The 21,951-nt window shown below is 50.9% G+C and overlaps 1 protein-coding gene across 7 annotated transcripts in view; it reads left to right on the forward strand.

Moving 5' to 3' along the window:
* The window catches only part of ADCYAP1R1 (ADCYAP receptor type I), a 59,187-nt gene extending 42,475 nt beyond the window's left edge, over positions 1–16,712 (forward strand). For 3 of the 7 annotated variants that reach the window (XM_004045271.5, XM_019031640.4, XM_055347295.2), the window contains 4 exons: positions 5,368–5,451; positions 8,482–8,611; positions 10,087–10,128; positions 11,718–16,712. In XM_004045271.5, coding sequence (XP_004045319.1) covers positions 5,368–5,451; positions 8,482–8,611; positions 10,087–10,128; positions 11,718–11,906 — 445 coding nt within the window. In that variant the 3' untranslated portion in view covers positions 11,907–16,712. Of the gene's footprint in view, positions 1–909; positions 994–5,367; positions 5,452–8,481; positions 8,612–10,086; positions 10,129–11,717 lie in introns of all 7 variants that reach the window. The other 4 variants (XM_004045269.5, XM_004045270.5, XM_055347294.2 and 1 more) reach the window with 3 other exon arrangements.
* The last annotated feature ends 5,239 nt before the right edge of the window (positions 16,713–21,951 follow it).

Consider the following 21,951-nt stretch of genomic DNA (forward strand, 5'->3'; position numbering starts at 1 on the left):
TAATGCATAGATAAGAGCTACCTGTAATTAGCACATGGTTTATACATTTAAGTACTGTATTAATCTGGGACATTTAAAGATCCAGCTAGTTGGTTTGCTTCTGGCATTAAAAAAAAAATCCCTTTGCAATCTCAGCAAATCTTTTTTTTTTAGAGAAAGTCAAACCTCTGCTAGTCTTGAGTGCCCATGATTAAAAACTCAGATGGATGAAGTCTGTGAGAGTGGGAGTGCCCACACAGGACAGGGGATCAGCTTGATCCCATTCAGTCCAGCAGCATGTTTGAGTGACAGGGTCAAGGAGACCCTGTCGGCCAAAGTGAGTAGTAATCCAACTGACCACACTGCTAAGAACTGTAGAGCACTTGGAAATACTCGCGACCACATCCGTGCACATTTAACACCCGCAAACGTCCAGCGAATCTGGTGGAATAGGTAAACCACTGTCAAATAGAATCACCATGTTACAGCTGAAGGAACTAGTTATCAGTGAAGTGACGTGAATCCAGGAGGAAGGAGGATGCCATGGCTGTGGTGCGGGCAGGCCTTTCACCCCAAGCTTGACAGCACCATCATCCCTGTCCTCAAGGAATGCACAGATGAAAAAATAGCATTAAACAAGTGTGCAAAATTAGGCTTCCTGGAAGAAGAGGCCCCTGGTGGGTTCCAGCCTGTGTGAAAGCCCCGTCAGCCCAGAGTGCTTGGCAGAGCTGGCTTTGAGCTGGGAGGTGTCTGCACTGGGAGGAGGGGAGAATGTCAGGCGCAGGGGAGGTGAGAGGGCAGGGAATGGGGGGAGAGGGAGATTCCAGGGCTGTGCCGGAGTCCCCTGGGGTGCCAGAGTTATGTGTGGGGCCAAGAAGCCCCTTCAGATCTGCCCACAACAGCTCTCCGGTTTTTTCCTCTTATTTCCAGAACAAATTTAAGCCCGCGAGTCCCCAAGAAAGCCCGAGAGGATCCCCTGCCTGTGCCCTCAGACCAGCATTCACTCCCTTTCCTGTAGGTTGGTTCCAGCTGCTCAGGTGATAAGGGTTTGTCCTCCATAGACCAAGACGGTATTCCTGGCCCAGCCTCAGAAGCACCTGTTGGGGTCTGGGGCCTCTGCAGGGGGACGGTGGCACTGAGCCACTCGTCCTCTCTGACCTGATGCTCCTGGTAGGATGAGTGGCTGGGGACAGGACTTGGGCAGTGGGCATCAGGGGCTGGGTCAGGGCTTAGCATGTGCTCAGGGTTGACTTGGTCTGGGGCAGGGGTGAGGGGGGTTAGGGCTTAGCCCTCAGCTGGGGTTGGCATTAAGCCTCGGGTAGGTCAGGGTTAACTGGAGTTGACCTCTGTGAGCAGGTAACTGGTTCAGAAAGGGGAGAGGTGAGGCTTCCAGGGTAGACATTAACTGTTCCGGGAGGGCCTCAGCCCCCTGCCTTGAAGTGAGCCGGCTTCATTCCAGGGGCCTCCTCCCTGGAAGACAAGCACTGGAAGCTGCAGCTTGGGTGGAGGAGGGAAAACCCATTTGTACTCCCATGGGGTCTCCTTGGCCCCATTGGGGAGGATGCACACATCTCTGGAGATGGCTGTGCCGGGGCCAGGCAGAAGTGCAGCCAGGCAGCTTTCAGTCTAGAGGCTTCCTCCACATCCAGAGCCTTCCAGCTCACAAAGCCTCCATCTTCCACTTCCACAGCACCTCCTCCCCTGCCAAGGAGCACCTGATCCTCAAAGTTCATGTTAGGGGCCGGCAGTAGGGACTAGTTACCCTCATGTTGCAGACAGAGAAACTGAGGCCCAGAGAAGGAAAATGGCATCACCTAAGATGACCCACCAGTCAGTGGCTGAGCAAAACCCTGAGCTAGGGTGCCCAGACTTCTCAGCTGGGACCCCTCCAGACCGGCCGGGAGTATGGAGGAGTGGCTCGTCCCTGTGGTTGGGGAGGAGGTGGTGGTGGGCAGGAAGTTCCCAGGATCTGTGAGCTGTGCTGCTAGCTGGGGTGCCAGTGTGGTAGGGAGTACTTCGGGGACTGGGCAGGGCTCCGGGGGTGCACAGCATCTTAGCATCAGGAGAGACCCTATGGAGTGTGTTCAGCTCAGTCCACCGCATTCTGTGGACCGCCAAGTGGCCAGCACCACAGTGATCCCTAGGAATGCAGACGTGAAGAAGACAGGGATGCTGCCTGCAAAGGGCTCCCTGCAGGTGTCTCTGTCTAGCGTTCCTCTAGGTGTTTCCCAGGGCTGTAGCCCAACCAGTCCTGCACACAACAGCTGCAGAAGCATTTCTGGAGTTTGGCCCTCATAGAAACTGTGCTGGATCCCCGGCTGACAGATGTGAGTGCTAAGACATGGAAATAGCTGTGACTTTCCTGCAGACACACAATGAAGCTGTGGCGTAGCCAGCCCCAGAGGCCAAGGCTCTCTGAATGGCAGACGTGGGGGTGAGCCCTGCACCTGTGATAGGGTCTCCCACTTTCTGAGTCAGGCTGCTCTGCTCTCCAGACAGCCCCACCCAACACCCTTGCCTGAGCTTTTAGTCTCTTTTGGATCCAACTCAGAATTTACCACATCAGTCAGTCTAGGTTCATCCCTTCTTCCTGACTTAATTTATTTTCCCTTTTCCCTAATTGTCATGACTTTTAAGACATTCTGACATCTTTCTTTCTCCCACCCTGTTTCTGGCTTTCCTACACTGTTTGTTCTTTTTCTTTTCCATGAGTCCTTTTGTGCAGAGCCATTGAAGGTTTGGGGAAAGCCTTTTCCTTAGACCCATCTCCTTCAAGAGCCCTCCAGGGCCAGTCCCTCCCAAGCTGCTCCTTGATCTGCCCTCCCTGACCCCCATCAGAGCCACACAACTTTACCAGGTGCAGGGTTTCCCAGTGAACTTGTCACTAAATGGTCTTTGGAATACTTTCAAAAAATCCTTAAAAAAAATCAGAGGAGTCTGTGTTTACCATGGAAACATCTAGGGTCCGAGAGGGACAGGAACAATCTTGAAGCTAAAGAAAGCAGGGCTGCAGAGGAGAACTTCAGAATTTGGGGTGAAGGTTTAAGCTTGGCATGTAGGAGGCAACAGATAAAGTTGCGGGGGGGGGGGTCTCCTGGACCCTGATTTCTGTGGTTTACCCAAGCCAAGGTTGAGGGGTCACTGGCCGTAGGAGAGAATAACCAATTATTATTATTATTTTTTTTGAGACAGAGTCTTGCTCTGTTGCCCAGGCTGAAGTGCCGTGGCGAGATCTTGGCTCACTGCAACCTCTGCCTCCTGGGTTCAAGTGATTCTCCTGCCTCAGCCTCCCAAGTAGCTGGGACTGCAGGCACCTGCCACTATGCCCGGCTAATTTTTTTGTATTTTAGTAGAGACGGGGTCTCACCATGTTGCCCAGGCTGGTCTCAAACTCCTGAACTCAGCCAATCCACCCGCCTCAGCCTCCCAAAGTGCTGGGATTACAGGCCACTGCGCCCAGCCTGAGACTAACCAACTTTTCAGCTAGGAAAAGGTACATAATAAATTTGAAGAATAGAATAGGTACCATTTCTGTATACCCAGTTAAGCTATTTTAATTATTGAGAAAAACATACTTATTTGAGTCTGTCTCTTTGTATGACTGTGAAACAGACTTTTGACATTCATTGAGGAATCATGAAGAAACTTCTCAGATAGATGAATACCTCCTAACAGCGCTTCTCAAGCTTTGGCATGCATGCGGATCCCCCAGGGATTTAGTTAAAATGCAGATTCTGACCACAGGTCCGAGGTGGCACCTGGGATTCTGCATTTCTAAGAAGCTCTCAGGTGGTGTTGGTGTTGATGGTCTGGGGACTGCAGTCTGAGTAGCAAAGCATCAAACCAAACCTCGGCATTCCTCTTCTGGAAAAGGGGATCTGTAGTGCCCACCTCACAGTGTGGTGTGAATTGAATGGTGCTGTTTGTTGAATGAGAACCCCAAACCCATTATGCACAGATGCGGGGGTGGGGGGGAGGGGACCTGGGCTTGCCCCATCTTGGAAATGTGTGACACAAATTCTGGCCTCAGCGAAATGACATGTCACCACCTGTCAGGTACCTTCAGGCTTACTCTTAAAGAGCTGGAATCACACAAGGCAGATCCTGAATGCCAAGGATGTGGTCTCTGTAGCTGTCCTCATTTGCATCAGGTCCAATCTGATTTATTAATTCATTGACCAGCACCGGGAACCTCAGAGCCATGTGGTACCTGAGGAGAGTTAGTGAAGTAGCAACTCTTTTGCAATCTGAGAAGATAATACAGCTCATCATCTATCTCTGACACATCTGTCAGAGAAGGGGAAAGTGTTCATGGCTTGTGTCAGCCCAAGTCCAAGCAGGACCACTGTGGGCTGGAGACACGGAGAGTCAGCCTGAGACCTCCCTGAGGAGACAGAAGTCCTGGGTCCACCCAGGAGAATGTAGAGTGAGACTGCAGCCTGGGCCCCCCTCCTTGAGGTGGTTTGTTTCTGCAAGCCATGGGGCAGTGTCCAAAGGTGCTCCTCTCAGTCTTCAGCCCCTGCCCATTGAACTTGTATCAAGAAGTCCAGCCTAACACTGTCCCCTACAACTCCCTGCAGTGATGGGAATGTTCTATGTCTGTGCTGTCCGATATGATAACCACTAGCTCCATGTGGCTGTTGAGCCCTTAAAATGTGGCCAGAACAACTGAGGATGTGGGTTTTTAATTTGATTAATTTAAATTCAAATAGCCACATATGGGTAGTGGCTATCATATTGGAATAGTTTAGGTCTGGATGAATTAACAATTCATTCAATCTGACTTACCTCTGTCCCCTATGTATGTGCTGATTCTGAGTTGCTGGGGGGCTCACAGGGAGGAAGCTATGGACCAGAGGAGAGGGAGAGGGTAGAGGGGAAAGACCAGTGGAAGGACACCCAAGTTGACCTTCACAGCCAAGCCCAGAACTGGCCTGATTTGAGGCTCAGGTTGCCTGTGCTAGGCAGTGCAGAAGATCTGCAGTGTGAGTTTCCAGCTCTCATCTTGTTGAGTGGGACCTTGACGAGGCGGGGCTCCAAGCTTGGAGCCAACTCTGGAGGCAGCCTCTGGCTCCCTGTGTGAGACCTAGCCCAGGCCACCTTCTGAATACACACCTTCCCTCTAAGCCCACCCACCTATCAGTGGTCCCAGTGTGAGTGTTCGTGCGTGTGTGCGTGTGCGGCCATGCACACTCATGTCCACGTATAGGCGTGCGTTTCTCTGTCCAGAGCTGCCCATGTCTTGGCCCTTGGCTCCCTCATTCTCCTCCACATGACTGCCCTGGCCCTGTCTCCATACCCTCCTCTTTTCTGCCTTCCCTGTAAACTGAGTTTCTTCACTGCCTGGTGCCCCCCAGCTGACAGAAGTGCTAATCTTGTCACACCCAGCAGCTGCGTGCAGAAATGCTACTGCAAGCCACAGCGGGCTCAGCAGCACTCTTGCAAGATGTCAGAACTGTCCACCATTACTCTGTAAGTGTGCGTGGCCGAGGCTGTGGCCGGGAATCCTGGAGGGGTGGGGGACGCATGCTGCCACTGCCGCTGCTGGAGGAGAGTGGAGAGCCAGCCTCTGCCTCCCAGCCCCAACCCATTCCCGGCTGTTGCATGTTGGTGTCTGTGTGTCTTGTGAGTTCTCTGCAGCCTCGTGGTCATGGGGTGGGTGGGCAGGGTGTGGGGATGGATCTACGGCCATTGTGGGTGCTTCCTGAGGAGGCAGCACCCCCATGTTCTCTGCCGCTGCTGCCTGGTGTGTGGCCTTCCTCAGTCCCCAACTTCTCTGAGCTTCAGTGTTTTCAACTGCCAAATTATTTCCAAGAGTCTTAGAGCCTGAGTTCATATAGACCTTCCCCAACACAGGGCAGGGAACTTCACTCCAGTGTCCACAGCACTTCGTGTGTGAGTCAGCATTAACTCACTTAATCCCCACAACAACTCTATGAGCTGGGTCCTGGTATCATCACCATTTTACAGATGAGAAAACTGAAGTGCTGAGAGATGAAGTCACTCACTCAAGGACCCCTAATTGACAGAGGGAGGATTCAAACCCAGAGAATCCTAAGCACTTTGCCCCAAGGAGTCTCTGGCTGGAATATCAGATTTATTCAATTTGGACATCCCTTTTACTTAAGGTGCCATTTCCCCCCTGGGCAGCCCACTGTAATTTGGGCATCTCTGATGCCCTTCTTGGTATTTTAGGACTCTTCTGCCCATTGCTGGCTCCTCAGGGCAGGAGGACAGAGGCCTAGGCCCCGTGTCATTATGGGTAATGGCTCACATAATATGTTTCTGTTGCAAGACGTCGGTTAGCTTAGAAGCACAGTCCCAGAACCCTGGGCTCTAGAGACTCCTTGTCTGTCCCTACTGCCCCATTTGCCGAAGTGGCCACTGGGATGCCCTGGCTCCCCAGCAGAAGTCCCTGACTGTTCTGGGGCTGCTGTGGGGCTGCTGGGGAGGGAAGGTGTTGCCCTTGGACTGTGCTGTGGGATGCCCTCACTACCATCACTGCATCCACCTTGTGGCTGGGAAAGGCCTGAAGGGTCACTGTTTCTCACACTCTGAATCCATCCCATGTAATTCCACCGCAGAAGCTGGAGAGATTTGACTTACTGGTTTCCAGGGCCCTTTTTAGACTACAGGGACAAGTACTTGGAAATGGTCCCACCTATGGGAACAGATGCCAGGAGGAGGAAGGCAGGGGCCACAGCCATGTTCTGGGGCCAGCTTCCTTTCCTGGGCTCCTTCAATAGATATCTTTTTAAAAGTAGCCCCTATAGGTAGGGCCACAGAGGAGTCCCCAAGACATCCATGTCCCTGTGTTTCTGGCCATTTTCCTCTGCATTCCCGACTTTCATTCCTTCTACAAGCACCCCCTGTTGCCTTCTGGTGCCAGACATGGATAACCAGAGATGAACAAGACCCGAGCGCCCAAGAGAGAATTCAGTTTTGAGGATGCTGAGGCTCTCAAACTAGGCCTGTGTGCCACATGGATTTCTTCATGGAACAGGCAGCTCCCTGCCCCAGATAAATGAGGCACCACCCCCACCTTCAGGGAGTCACAGTCAGAGACAGACAGATAAGAGGAAGGATGGAAGGATGGACTGGTCAGGATTGCATCTGGGCTTAGCAGGAACCTGCTCGGATCCTATTGGCCCTTGTCTGTGAGCAGGGCGGAAAGGGTGGACACCCACACTCATGGTCCTCTTCCTTTACGGGCTGAGCTCCCTCTGCCTAAAGATCTCCTCAGGCTGCTCCTCCTCCCCCTGTGTCTCCTCCTTCCTTGCTTTTCCTCTCTCAGTGTAAGTAAGCTAGGAAGTCAAGGGCCTCACACAGACTCCAAGAGTTCCGCTTCTCTAGAGATCTGGAGCTCCCATGTTCAACACAACATTCTCTCCCAGAAAGGCTGAATGCGGGAGAGAGGGACACATGGTGTAATTGCCCCAAATCAAACTACTGCCTCATGCCCGCTGTCCACCCCGGGGGACTTAGCTGTGCTGGGAGCTGGGGAGGCTGATCCTCTGGAGGAGTCGGGCCAGGTGCAGCCTGGGGGCAGGCCACATCTGCGGTGCAGGCCACATCTGCAGGGCAGAGCTGGACTCTCTGGGGGAGACCCACGGGGAGCCAGTGTGCCCACTCTGGGTGAATGCTTGCGAGTGTCCCCTATAGAGCAGGACCCACAAGTGCACATGGTCCAGGTGTCCTAGCTATGGGCTTCTGTGGCCCTGTGGCTTCAGAACAGAGCCCCACCCTGCTGTCAGCCTAGGGCCAGAGGCAGGCAGGGGAACTCCAGGAGAGCTGCCTCAGGAAGCACTGCAGTCCTCCGGCCCTTCCTCCCCTGCCTGGCCCACTTCAGAGCATTCTCTTCCACCTTTGACTCAGTTTCCCAGCAGGAGGTTCCTCCTGCCCAGTTGGAGATTGCCGATGCCCAGGGTCCGTAAGTTCCTCCTGGAATCCCTCCCAAGTTTCTTCCTCTGTGGTCCACTCACTGAGCCTTTCCTCCCTCCCTGCCATCAGCACTTCCCCATCACTTGGTGAGTGTCCCGGCTAGCCCCAGACTCCAAAAAGCCAACTGTCTCTGTGGCCCATCGAGGGCTGCTTCTTTCAGGCACAAAGAGCTTTCTTCCAGAACAGGAGAGTGGCTGCTCTGCCTGGGGACCCCGCATTTCCCACAAGCTTGTCAGTCCGATCCCTGTGTTTTGCCCTGACCTTGCTTTTCCAGAAGGTTTTGCACGTCACCCAAGGGGTCCCTGTAAATCGTGTGCACATTTTTAGTGGTTCTACAGGCTATTGACTGAGTGTCTTGCAGACTGGGGATGTCTCCCCACAATATCCCAGAGTCCTGGCAGCCCAGGCCACTTGCACTGGGAGAGAATGCTGAGGGGTCTGTGGACACGGGCCCCAGCTTGGAGGGAGAATAAGGGACTGGGGCTGAGTTCTCTGCCCTCCGTGGCTCTGGCCCTGAGCCCTGGAAGTCCCCAGAGCAGATGTTTTGCTTTCCTCCGACAGGCGACTGGCCCGGTCCACCCTGCTGCTCATCCCACTATTCGGAATCCACTACACGGTATTTGCCTTCTCCCCAGAGAACGTCAGCAAAAGGGAAAGACTCGTGTTTGAGCTGGGGCTGGGCTCCTTCCAGGTAGGTGTGGCGTGTGGGGAGGACAGAACTCACTGGGAGCCAGGGCCTGGTTGCTCACCTGCAAGTCGTGCTGGAGCCTCTTTAATCTTGACTGTGAAGTGAGTGCTAGAGTAGAGGTGATGAGGGAGCCCTGTCTGCTGTCTACCCTTAGGGCTCCTGTAAGAAGACACACTGGTGTCTGCCCATCACTGCATCTGAGTATCCTGAGCCAGCTGCCCCCACTCCTGGCCCCCACGCTGGGTGACCTGAGATGGCATCTCCCAGCAGCCTGGGGTGCAGGGTGGAGTGTCCTCAAGAGCCCAGTGTGTCCACATCCTGCCTTCAGCTTTTTAGGCCATGTACCCCTTGAGTTCTGTCTTACCTACATCTAGGTCCCCAGCACAGGGCCTGGCCACAGAGAGCCCAGTGAGCTGCACAAATGCATGAGCAAACAAACATGAGTGAGTGGGGGGATGAGAGGGTGAACAGAATGCTGCCTTAGTGCCTGGAGGAAGGACTGGATGGACTGGAAATGAGTAAGGGGCTAGGTGAATCACCATGAGGAAATGAGCAGGCGGGAGCAGCAGTAGGTGGATGAAGGCAGGGGCAGCTCCCTGGAGTGTCTGGGGATAGAGCGCCTCTCCCTAAGCCAGCTGTTTGAATTAGTATTTGATCTTGATGGTCAGAAAGTTACTCTCCATATCTGACTTGACCGCCTCCACCATTTTAATTCAAGGCCATTTAACTGGGCCCAGGTTCTTAGTCTGGTGAGACTGGCCTCATGGGCTCATAGACAAAGCCCTGGCCCAGGAGTGAGAGCCCAGGGCTCTTGTCTCTGTGCTTGCTGACCAGTTCTGGGGTCCTTGAGCTATCATTCTTCCAACACCTTCAAACGACTACACAGGGCACAGGGATTGCAAGGAACTAATTTGCAGCATTCAAGAAAATGCTCCTGCTTTTTTGGTGTAGATTTAAAGAATATATAGAGAATAGCTAAGTGCATACGCTGTGCCAAGTACTCGCTCTGCGTGTTCTGCATTGCTGTGTATGATAGTATCTGGCCCGAGGAGGGCAGATTGGGGAGATGATGGTGGACAAGGATGGCACAGGTCTGTTCTGTCCTGGAGGGGTCCTACCCTCAGAAGCCTGCAGGATGGTTAGGAGCTAAGAGAAATTCTAGGGCATTCAGGGAAGGCTTCTTATAGGAAGTAGGATAAAGCTGGCCTTTGGGAATGGGAAGGATCTGACCAAGGGAATGTGAGATCCAAAGCTAGAATGTATCTGTGGGACAGGACTTGACCACCAGCCACGTGGCCTCATGGGTGTGCCCATCTTGGTAGAGTAGAACTGTCCCATCTTACCCCAGATCCCTGGGCAGGTGCCCCCATCCAGGTCATGTTGTATTTCTGCTTCCTAGAGTCATCCCCTCCATGCCCCACACAGCATTTCGGAAAGTCCTTTGCTAGCATCCTCAGGCTTATTTTCTCTATTCCCAGGGCTTTGTGGTGGCTGTTCTCTACTGTTTTCTGAATGGTGAGGTAAGACCTTGGCCCTCTGGCTTCTTGGCAGTGGAAGTGGGGCTTTCTGGGGAGCAGACAGGGGAACCACCTGTTGGCCACATGGGACTGACTCCCCAGAGAGGGCTCTGCCAGTCTCCCAGCACTGAGAGGAGGGGCTGGTCATACAGCTCATGGCATTGTGTGGTGCCAGGACCTCCTGATACCCACACCCTGTGCTGGAATCTGTCCCACTTTGCCAGCTGTGCAGCTAAGGCCCCACCCAAAGAGCAAAGCTCCTGGTAAAAGCGTTGGCTCTGCGGAGCACAGATCTCCCTGGGAGGGTCCTCTCCATAAGACACTCCGTGGTGAGGAGGAATTGACAATAAGGAAGGGTGGGGCACAGGACATAGGACCTACAGGCCATGAGGCTGTGCTAGGCAGAGCTGCTGAGCCAGGAGCTGCCTAGCACTCAGGGTTGCCCTTAACTGGCCAGCCAGCCTGGCCCAAACTGTCCCCTGGTAGAAGGGAGACTGTGAGAATTTGGAAGAGACCCCAGAGAGAGACCTGGAACCTTCTATTAATACTCCATTGTCAGAGCTGTGGTTCAGGGGCTCCCTCTGTACCCTACTGGGATAAAGCTCTTGAGCACAACCCAAAACAGAGGTGCCGGGGCAGCGGTGGGGACTGAATGGCTAGGGTGGATTTGAGAGTAGGCGGGAGTCTTTGCACCAGTGCTTGGGTCTTAGCTGCGTCACCTTGGCAGGCTCCTCCCTCTTTTGCATCTGAGCAACAGAGAGATTGGGCTCTGTGATCGCCCAGACAACCTACAGAAGGATCAGACTAGGACAGACAAGGAGAGGCAGAAAGGGCCCTGCAGGTAGTGGCCAGGAGAGCTTAGAAGTGGGCATGTATGTAGCTTGTTCAGAGCTTGCAGTGAAAGTAGGAGCTGGAACTGGAGAGGGTGGGTGGAGGCGCTGCTTCCAGTTGTGCAGTCTGTGCACTGCACGAAGGGGCTTGACTGAGAAGGCACATGGAGGCTGAGACTCAGCATGGCCCCCACTCACCATGCTAAGAGCTACATGGGTGTATGTTTTCCCAGAGGGGTGCATTATTTAATGGTTCTCAACCCTGACTGGGAAGCTTTGAAAAATATTATGTCTGGGTCTTGTGCAGAGCTTTTGATATAATTGTTCTGGGGTGTGGCCTGTGCATCTGGAATTTTTAAAGCCCCCCAGGTAATTCTAATGTGTACCCCACTCTTACTGGTCAGCCAAGAGTGGGGATCCTTTCCTGATCCACCTGCCCTGTGGGACTGCTTGTTAAAGATTTCCTGAAGGACCCAATGGACTATTCTCTGCCTGGCCTGAAAACAACAGGGAGCCGTTAGAGGGCCTTGCTCAGAAAGTGGCAGGGGAAGGGGCTGTTCCGGTCAGCTCCTCAGAGGCTTTCCTGCCTACAGCTGCTAAAAGCCCCCACTGGAGACCTTGAGGGCCGCAGGCTGCAACTGGGGAGTGGGGAGGGTGCTGAGGGTGGCAGTGCCAGCCTGGGAAGGGCCCCAGGCGAGGACAGGGCCTGGAGGCTGCAGAGGATGTCCATCTGGAAATGACCGTCCAATTTGCTCCCTGCAGGTACAAGCGGAGATCAAGCGAAAATGGCGAAGCTGGAAGGTGAACCGTTACTTCGCTGTGGACTTCAAGCACCGACACCCGTCTCTGGCCAGCAGTGGGGTGAATGGGGGCACCCAGCTCTCCATCCTGAGCAAAAGCAGCTCCCAAATCCGCATGTCTGGCCTCCCTGCTGACAATCTGGCCACCTGAGCCATGCTCCCCTCCTCCTCCTCTCCTCCATCCACAGGCTGGGACCGCAGGCAGGTGCCAGCCCACGCATGTTTGCGCCTCTTCCCTCCCCTTGGGCAGGCCCTGGGCTGGAAGCTTGGCTCCTGAGGGGGGAGAAGGAGGCAGGGCACAGACTGGGATTGTCTCCTCCTTGTTTTGGTACTGGTCCCACCCACTGTGGTCCCCTGGGCCCTGACCCCAGACATGTAAATACTCCTCAAATTTGGAAAAGTTGTCCCATCCCTTCCTCCTCTGCCCCAGTGTCCCTGCTCACTTCCAGTCAGGTCTCAGCTCCACCCCACTGTGTCTTGGTCAGCCTCAGTGATGGCCTGACCCCAGCTGTGAGGCCTTGTGAGCTAAGGCTGAAGAGACCTTGCCTGTGGGAGCTGGGGTGGTACCTGCCCCAACAGTCCCCCATCATCTGATTTTGGGTGTGACCCCTCAAGTGTGCATGCCACCCTGGGGCTCTTCTCAGTCCTGGGCCCAAGTCCCTGAAGCCTAGCAGAGGGCCAGCTCAGGTGGCCAGAACACCCCTTGGTGCAGGCCTCCTGGCACTCGCCTGGCATCTTGGTGTCCGGGTGCTCAGCTCCTGGGTCCCAGGGCAGTGGGACAGCTCCCAGGCTCTTCTCATCAGAGACTTCAGTTTGGGTGGGGAGTCTGCAGGTCAGGGAAGGTTCTGGTGCTTTTCGTTTGATCCAAAAGGAGCTGAGAGCCAGAAATGTGGCTGTGATTGCGAAAGAGACGGAGTTTGGGAGACCCATGGAAGAAAACCTTCGCCATCTCCATTGTTTTACCCCCAGCTCAAGATGGACAGGGTTCTTCTGGTCATCTCCTTTCCACCTCTTCCACCCTCATGGATGCCTTCCAGAAGCTGTCTCCAACCATGCACACCACAGAGAGCCCTTAAGCCCTCCCCTCCCCATTTCCCCTAAGTCAAAGCCATGACTAGGATGTACCAGCCACCTGCCTCTGATGTCGGCGAATCCTGAAGCACCTGCACCCGAGTCTGGGGCCCAGGGCTCCCCGACCCCCACCCCCATGGATGATGAGGAGCCCCAGATACCAGCTCCTCGGGCCTGGACTCAACTATTGAAATCTCTCTGAGACCTCTGCAAAGATGTCCCTTTTATGCCCTTGACCTTGACTCACCATGGGCTGCTGGGGTGTCGGGAGAAGCCACACCCAACATGCCCATTAGCAGAGGCTGCTGCTGATGTGGCAGCTGCTCCCTACCACCCGTCCTGGCTCTCCAGCTGCAGGTTGCACACCCTCAGCCTGAGAATGTAAAATAGGGCAGTGCCCAGCTGGGGAGGTAGAGGAAAGTGCTAGAGTACATGGTCCATGTGTGGCCTAGCTCATTCCATGTCAGCATTTGGTGTTACTCCTGTCCAAGTTCTGTTTGCAGACTTGTTTCATGATGATGCTCTGGAATGCTTGGGGACTTTGGGTGGAGGAGGATGTTACTTCATTTTATAAAGAGGAAGGGGCCTGGGAGACTTGGGAAAATGTTTCCGGAGAGGCTTTCACAGTGGCTGGAAAAGGCTCTTGTTGCTGTAATTTAGAGAGGAGCTCTGTGTCCTTGGCCAGTCAAGTAAGTCCCTGGATCTTTGGCAAAGCCAGAGGAAGAAAGGAGCTACCTGCCCTTTCCTGGGCATGCTTGGTGACTCAGATTGATCATGGAGTGTGCAGTGGCCCTTCTACCCTGCACCTGACCTCATGATCCCCTCCACTCGCACTGGTGTGCATTACTGAAGCAAGGGTCCTGTGGACATCTTGCATTTTGGGCACTGCTAGGGGGTCTGGGCTGCTTGGAAGGAGCCATGGCCTGGGGTTCAGGAAACTAGACTCTATCCCAGTCGGGTTCAGACTGCTGTGACTGTGGACACGATGCTCCCTGTTATGGGCTCCAGTTTTCCCATTTGTGAGATGAGGCCACTTCCATTGCTTCTCTAGGCCCTGCACTTAAGTGATTTTTCCAGTTCAAAGTCAAGGCAGGTAAAAGGGCATGCATCATTGTGCCTCATATCAGGTTTTGATGAATATATGTATGTGTGTGTGTGTGTGTAGAGGGATGGACAGGATGCTGTTTATTTTCCCTTTCTTGGAAATGGACCTTCTGTCCCTTCCATTTGGACACCACAGTGGAAGCTGGTGGCCTGGAAGGAAGGATTAGGTCATGGACATTTGAACAGGTGCCTTGGGCATGATGTACAGATGCAGTCATATATACCTTGCTGGGGTGGGGTGCCACCTCCAGTGGCCAGCTCCAGATCCAAGGAGCAGCCCCCTGGGGATGGACCCCATTCATTCATCATCACTCCCGACGGTTTTCATTGTGGAAGAAGAAACTTTGGCATTATAGAGACATCATCACAAAACAGTAAAAACAAAATCAACCCTGAACCCCATGCACTGTGCTGCTTCCTGAGCCTGGCCCTGCATCCTCATAGAGGTGCTGGGTTCCTATTGGTTAGTTGGTTGTTTTTCCGTCTGAGTGAATTTTTGCCAGTCTTGTGAGCAGATGTACCTGATGTATTCTCAATGTTCCAGGAGGTTCTGGCCTTCAGGGTCACAGGCAGTAGGGGGACAGCATAAGGTCTGTGTAAAACCCTTCCCTCTCTGACCCTCTGTTTTCAAATCTGTAAAATGGGCAATAAGACTAGATGATTTGTATATAGCCCAGTGCATCTCTGGAACTCTGTCTAAACACCAGCCATCTACTTAGAATGGGCCCCAGGACTGTGGTATTTGCCTGGGCCAGGAAAGGATAAGAAATCCTGTCATGTGAAGACAGCTTGAGAGGCTTGGGAAAAGTGGGGCTGGGGAGGAGCAGGCTTGTCAGACTTCACCCCTGTTGATGATCATTCCTGGGAAGGGGTTTCTCGTTCTATGCAATCCTAAAGGACGAAACTCACCCATGGGAGGCCAAATTCTCCTTGGGATGAAGAAATTGCTCTTTCCCTGTCATGACTGTCCAGCCAGAGAGCAGGGAGGCAGTGTCAGGGAGGGACTCTCATCCTGGGGGAAATGGGATTCCAAGTCAAGGATGCTGAGGCTGTCAGGGAGCCAGAGAGGGGGGTCCAAGTGTGGGATGTGGGTGGCTCTGTGGTTCAGTGGCTCTGTGGTGGTTCCTAGCACTGCAGACTTCATGACTCCCCACTTAAGTCCAAGTCACATTCTCTATCCCAGTGTGTAGCTCTGTCACCCTGCTTAACACATCCAGTGGCCTACAGTGACTCTTCTCTAACCCCACCCCCTCCAAGCTGGGTTCTTTGTGGAAGAAGGACAGGGAGCTAGAGCCAAGCCCAAGGCTTGAGAGACACCTGCATCTATAATCCCCGCCAAGGATGCCCACTCACCTCTCTCATCTGATCCTCACTCTTCATGGAAGGGAAAGCTCAAAAGGACTCTCTCTTTTTTTTTTTTTTTTGAGTAGTACCCTTGCCCTCTTCATGGCCACTTCAAAGTGAAGCCAGCAAGTATTAATACTTAATCATTTAGTATTATCATAAAGTATTAATCCTTTTCATGAAGTCTTCCTTGAGCCCAGGGACCATGGAAGTCAGCTAGAAGAGCCCTGAGCAAGGAGCAAGGACTTGGGCTTCTCCAAGCTTTGCTCCTGGCTTGTTTGACCTTGACTCATTCCCCATATGTCTTTGAGGAGGCTCACAAAATACTAAAGCTGGGAGGAAACTTGGAGATCTATAGGTCAAACCTCCCCATTGGGCTGATGAGAAAATACACGCAGGCCTAGCATGGTGCCTGCCACCATGGTGGGAACCAATATGTTTTGTAAATCTGAATGAGTAAATGGCTCAGCAATTTATGCACAGCCCTGCACATGAGCAGAATGTGACACTCAAAGCATCCATGCAGTACGCATGACAGAATGTGACACTCAAAGCATCCATGCAGTACGCATGTAACCTTGCACAGGAGTGGGGCTCTGGTGACCGAAGGTTGTCCAGGACTCTTGCAGGAGAAGCAATGGAGTCAGCGTGGTGTGGTGAGACTTACTTTTTAACCTGGGCTTAGCCACCTGCTCTGTGATCCAGGGCTTACCTTCTTTGGCCTCGGCCTCCTAATCTGGGTAATGGGGAGGACTTCATTGGCATTGTTAGTCCCACAGGCCAAGGATAAGGTTGAAATGAGACGGCTTGTGTGTGAAAAGATTTTGGAAACTACACAGATGTAGGCTTGTTATTGGGATGAAGACTGCTGGAAGGGACTCCTTGCTGTTTATCTACTGCTTTGAGCCCTCCTAAGTTAACCTGTGCCTCATTTGTAAAACCACCAGCATCAGGAGTAAGGGGGAGGCCAGAGGGCTCAGATGGACACAGAATTCTAGCTTTACCTGCATCAGCTGATTCAGTTTTCTGTTGGGATCAGAGTGAGGATACTTCCATATGGGTGATAGCAGCCATGGCCCTGGGAGTCAACTTCAAGGATCTGGGACATTTTGGTGTGCCCATTCCTTCTTTTCCTGAACTCACAGTCTTGGGGTGTTTTTGCACTTGGCTATGTGTGTCTTGTCTGATGTCTGTCTTCTGTAGCTTTGCCTCTGTCAGGGCTGGAGTGGTGCAGCCCCTGGCATCTCAGACATGGTTCCTGCCTCACTCGTGGGAGCTGGACCAGCCTGGGTTTCATCTCCCACAGTAAAGCTAAGCCCCACAGACCTTACTGCTACTGCTGCTGCCATTAATGCTGTGCTCACTATCTTGTCCAGGATTTTAAGGATGTCAGACTGCTGTAGATGACTCAATAAATGTTTTGCCATTTTTCCTGGTGGCTGTAACTTGGCATAAGTGGAGGGAAGGGAGGAGAGGAGGGGGAAGGGGAGAGGACTACCCCCAAAATTTGATCATCCCAGAGTAATCCAGTGTATACAAGGCCCAGTGGACTTTAAGATTCCAAAGGAGAAATATGAGAGTGGGCCTGAGTGAGCCTAGGATGGAACTCAAAAAGTAAATTAGAAGTCTTGGCCTTAAAGGATCTCCAGGGATCATGGAAACTGAGTGAAATCATGACCTTCCTATTGTACCTTGGGAGTACCTACCAGATATCCCAAAACATTGACTGCAGAGAACATTTCATCCCAGGTAACTACAGGTATATCCTTGGCTTCCAGGATCCCATCCCCTAATACTTCTGGATATTCCAAACCATCAGTCCCAGCCAGACCAGATAACCAATTCAAGGTAACCCTTATTTCCTCGAGGTTCTGTTGATTGTCACAATCCCAGTGTCCATTTTCATATTGGTCATAATGTTCATTGCTAGCAAAAGAAGATAATTTTTGCTAGGTCAGAAAATGAGTTTATGAAAAAGATGTTGAGCTGGTCATAGAATTCTTGTAAGGCTGGAGAAACTAGAAAAGGTATCTGAAGCCATATCATGCTGCATGACTGATGATGAAACTGCTGCCACTGTTGCTGCTGCCACCCCAGTGATGTCTCTTCCATGCCAGGGACATGACTTCGCAATTATTGCCACCTCTGAAAGCAGAGAGCTTTGCTGCTGTTCTCACCATCAAATGAGATTCCACTTTCAGCCCTCTTCCTCAAGTTGCCCACTTCCGCATCAAAGTTTCAACACCATTGGATTGGCTGTGTCCTCGCTACAAGGAAGACTGGAAATTGGACTTTTCTGGATTCTACCTTGAGGTCAGGGTCACAAGCCTGAAGATTTTCTAAACATAACAATAAAATCCTGGGAATAATAAATGCCCGCTACAACAGGCCTGAGGTCTATAGCAAATGCAGGGCCAGCTTCCTCCAGCAATCAGGTGGGCCAGTCTGAAGAAGTCAAGTCAATGAAAAGATGGATTTTAGCCTAATAGTGTGTTAGCCCTGCAATCAGCTAGGGCTGTGTGGATCACTCACCAGATGCCCCCAGGTGTTCGGGGGAGGGGGGGGGTTCCCAAGCTGGGACACTGGTTAGTTCTGCTTTCAGAGGCTGTGCCTGCTCCTCTTTCTCCAGACCCACCTCTTCTTTCAGTCCTAAAGGAGATGACCAGGCTATGTTATATGACCCACTTAGCAGATATTTTGAGTTGCTTCCAAAATGGAACCTATGCTCAAGGCTGAAAATTAGTCTCCTTGTGTCAGTTTCTGCTGGCTGATCCTAAGGAAGACTTCCCTAGTGTTTAGAGAAATATTACTTTCACTGATGTGACCATAATGAATTGAGCTTCCATATGTTTCATCCTTTGAAAGAGGTCACGTCCAAAAAGCAAAGGTACGATCCAAAATTGAGTTGAAAGGCTTGAATTTCACATTAAGCTTGAATTTCTTGGCAACAGTGAAGATCATCAAACTCCTGGGTCCATGTGAGCATTTATTAAATCCTGTTTCCTCTGTCCACTTTCCAACATTGATAGACTAAGCCCTCATTTCTCCCAAGACCCTCTAAAAATGCCTTGAATCTTGGCTGTTCCTGATGTTGCTGTCTGTTTTACTGGTACTGTGTATAATTCCTCTTGGGAACCCAGTGGTTCTTAGACATTATCCTGCATCAGAGTCACCTGAGGGGCTGTGAAAACACAGATTGTGGGACCTACCCCCAGAATTTCTGATTCAGCAGGTCTGAGGTAGGGCTGGACCATTTGCATTTGTAAAAGATTCTCAGCTGTGGCTGTTCTGCTGGTCTTGAGACAGCACTTTGAGATCCACTGTTCTACAGGTTCTAACTGAGGACACTGGAAGGGCAACATAGTCCCTGTTTGTGAACCATGGGCCTGGGTTCACAGGATTACCTTCCCAGGAGGCAGAGAACAAGCATAGACATTCGCAACAGGAGCTTTAATTTCCTTTTCCTCTCAGGCCAGTGTCTTAGAACAGAAAGCAAAACGTTCCAAGAGGAAATCAGCCTGCAGATGTCCATTCAGTCTCAATCAGTGTAAGTATTAGACTGTCTCTGAAACAACTAGTATCAAGTTCAGTGGGATATGACAGCAAAAACTCCAATAAGAAGTGGCTTAAAGCAGACAGAAGTTTACTTCTCTCATATGAAGTCCAGAGGTAGACAGTCCAGAACAGGTGTTGTGGCTTTGTGGTCTCTCTGAGGACTCAAGCTTCTCTCTTTTTGCTCCTCTATCTTTAACAGGTGAGTTCTAGTCTCCCTGGAGCTTTGGCTGTCACTGGACTTAGAAGCAAATGGGAGAAGGCAAAAGAACTCTTCCCCTTCTTCAGTCATCTTCTTTTAAGAGGCCTATGTCTGCTTACATCTCATCTTGTGTGTAGTCACATGGCCACACCTCACTGCAAGGCAGGCAATGCAGTGCAACCTTAATAACATTGGAAGGAAAGAAGGGATATTGACTGGCAAAAAGTAGTTTGTGTCATAAAAATCTTTGGGCAGTCCTTAGTGGTGAGTTGGGTTCATTCAACAGAGCCTGTGGAAAGCCAGAGTCATATGGCTCTATGTCCTATTTTACTATACTGGGAACAAACTCAGGAATACAGTCTCCAGCCTGGACCATAAAGCCCCCTGATCAGAAGTGGGGAGGTGTGTCTTCCCACACATTGAAACTAGTCTAGTTTCAAGGGGTGAGAGCATGTCTGCACCATTTCTGGTAGGCTCTCCCTCATGGATACAGTTCCTGAGTGGACTCTGTGCCCTGGTGCTTTCTACATTAAGTAGTCTCTTTTTAATTTGGGGGATCCTCAGAGTAGTGATGGGGGTGTTGGGAGGGATGAAGGTCTTGTAATTTCTGACTGTTAGTTGCCCTAAAATGAACTAATGTAGATGCTCTGAGCCTCCCAATGTTGTTATACTGTGCCCTTGTGGATAGCCCGTTGCAGTAGTTATTCTGGTGTGAACCTGGAAATTCCCTCTGCCACTGTCCTGGATGCAAAGCTGTAAATTCTGTGGGTGAAACCCAGTCATGAGGAGCTCTTCCATATGCTCTTTCTAGGCCAGAGAGGCAGTCCTTAGCAGATGGCAGACCTTTACAAAGACATCATATGTATCCATTCCAATTCATACAGGCTTTCAGCTGAATGGGGACTTTGCAGTGATATCTCAGCTTCAGTCAGCAAATCTTCCACCAACGCAGTGGGCAGGGCCTTTGTTCTGACCCTCAGGGCCCTCTCAGGACCACTCCTCTCAGTCACCCTCTTCTCCCTTCCCCTTTCAGAAGGCCCCCACCTGCAGTGTATTGTATTCTAGGTTCCTCTCCCTCACCCCAGGTCCCTCCTCCCCTCTGCCCCTGATGTAAACTCAGGCATGGCTTGGGGTGAGTTCTACTTGAGCTGATACTCTTGATGCCCTTATCTTTTGGGTGTCCCCAATACTTGAGAATCATCTGTAGTGTTCTCCTTAACCCTATTGAGACACTTTTTCCATGGACAAAAGCATCCATTCCTATGACATTAAGCCTCACTTCCATTAATAAACCCAACTATTCACCACCAGGAGCAGCTTTGGCTTGGGCAGTAAGTACCATGGAGAGAGCCAAGTGAACCTTGAGTCCAGCACCACAGACAGTTCCAAGACTGTACCTACTTGGCAGTCTGTGTGGCCTATTTTTATCTGATATGAACAAAGACAGATTTAGATTTTATGAAGTTGGAAACTCATATAATTTGGGGAGTCCTCTTTAATACAAAATGAAAAATTTTTAATTAAAATTAGGTATAAAAATAAGGGTTTTTTTGAATGAGAAAAGTTGACAACTATCATAAACATTATGAAATCCAGAAAAACAACATCATCTTTGTATCAATTACTCTCTGATGCTGTTTGCCTACTTGTTTTGGTTGCATACTCTTTGATAATCTCTTTATTAGCTGATAACATTTATATCATTTTCTATTCATAAAATTTGAATATAATTTAGTCACATAGTTAATCAAAATGTGTGTTTTATTATTGAACATTTGGACTCAGCACCAATGAAAACAGAATCCTCCAATTACAGTGTTACACATATGATGACTGGAAGATTTTTTTCACAGACTGGCACCTGGCTCCATACACATCCAACTTTGTTTCTGCAGCACTGTGCACACTGCCAGGCACTGTAGGACATTTTAATATGATGATATGATATGATCTCTGGCCCTCTCTCTGCCTTTGTAGATAATGCTGAGTGAACAACAAGAGCATTCCTGGAAGGACAGTATAATATCACTGTATAATGAAGCAATGACACACACTCATGTGAAACCCACTGAACCAAACTGAGTGTCTTTCTAACTTAACCTCCCCTTCGTTGGATCCCCAAAGTGTTCCTGGCAGTTGAGTGCTACCCAACATGTAAGAAGGTGTGGTAGAGGAGATGTTAGGGTGGAGAGATGCTGTAGGCTTATCCAATTTGGGGCAAATAATTTACTTTTCCAAATTTTCCAAAAACCTAAGATCTTGTGAACACACTTCTGAGATCCAAGTGAGAGAGAGGGGCTTGGAAAGTGCTGTATATGACCCACATTTATCTGTCATCACAGGAAGATATTTTTCAGTTTTACAAGACTGAAGCCCGTAATGCAGAGAACCAGAGATTTCTGAGGTCCCTGTTTTCAAATGATATCGTGTCCTCTCTGGAGCATTCAGGTCACTCTTTAGATGGATGGCTGTTACCCCTCCATTCAAGAATCTCTTACTGGAAACTAACTATGTGGTAGAGGCATGGAGGGCACAGTTTGGCATCAAGAATGAACCAGAAACATTTTGTCTTCATAGTCAAGTGGAGAAGACTAAAATAAGTAAACCAGGCATGGTGTGTGATAAGGTATAATTAAGGTATTAAGGGATCTGTGGGTTAATAAATATTTGTAATTGCTGCTTCAGCCTCCGTTGCCCTCAGCTCCCTCCAATAATTCCCTGATTTTGTTTTATGGAAACTGCCCACCTCATGATCAAACACAAGGTTTGGGTGCCTACACTCCTAGCCTCTGGGGTGGGTCCAGATAAACAAGCCAGGCCACATGGCCCTTATCACTCATTCCTCTGGCTGTAGTGACTGGCCCAGGGACAGACACACAGGCCATGTGAGGAGTCTATTTCTAGGGTTTCTGGGAAAGAGGGA

The sequence above is a fragment of the Gorilla gorilla genome, chromosome 6 (assembly GCF_029281585.2).
Source record: "Gorilla gorilla gorilla isolate KB3781 chromosome 6, NHGRI_mGorGor1-v2.1_pri, whole genome shotgun sequence".
Taxonomy (NCBI): Eukaryota; Metazoa; Chordata; class Mammalia; order Primates; family Hominidae; genus Gorilla; species Gorilla gorilla.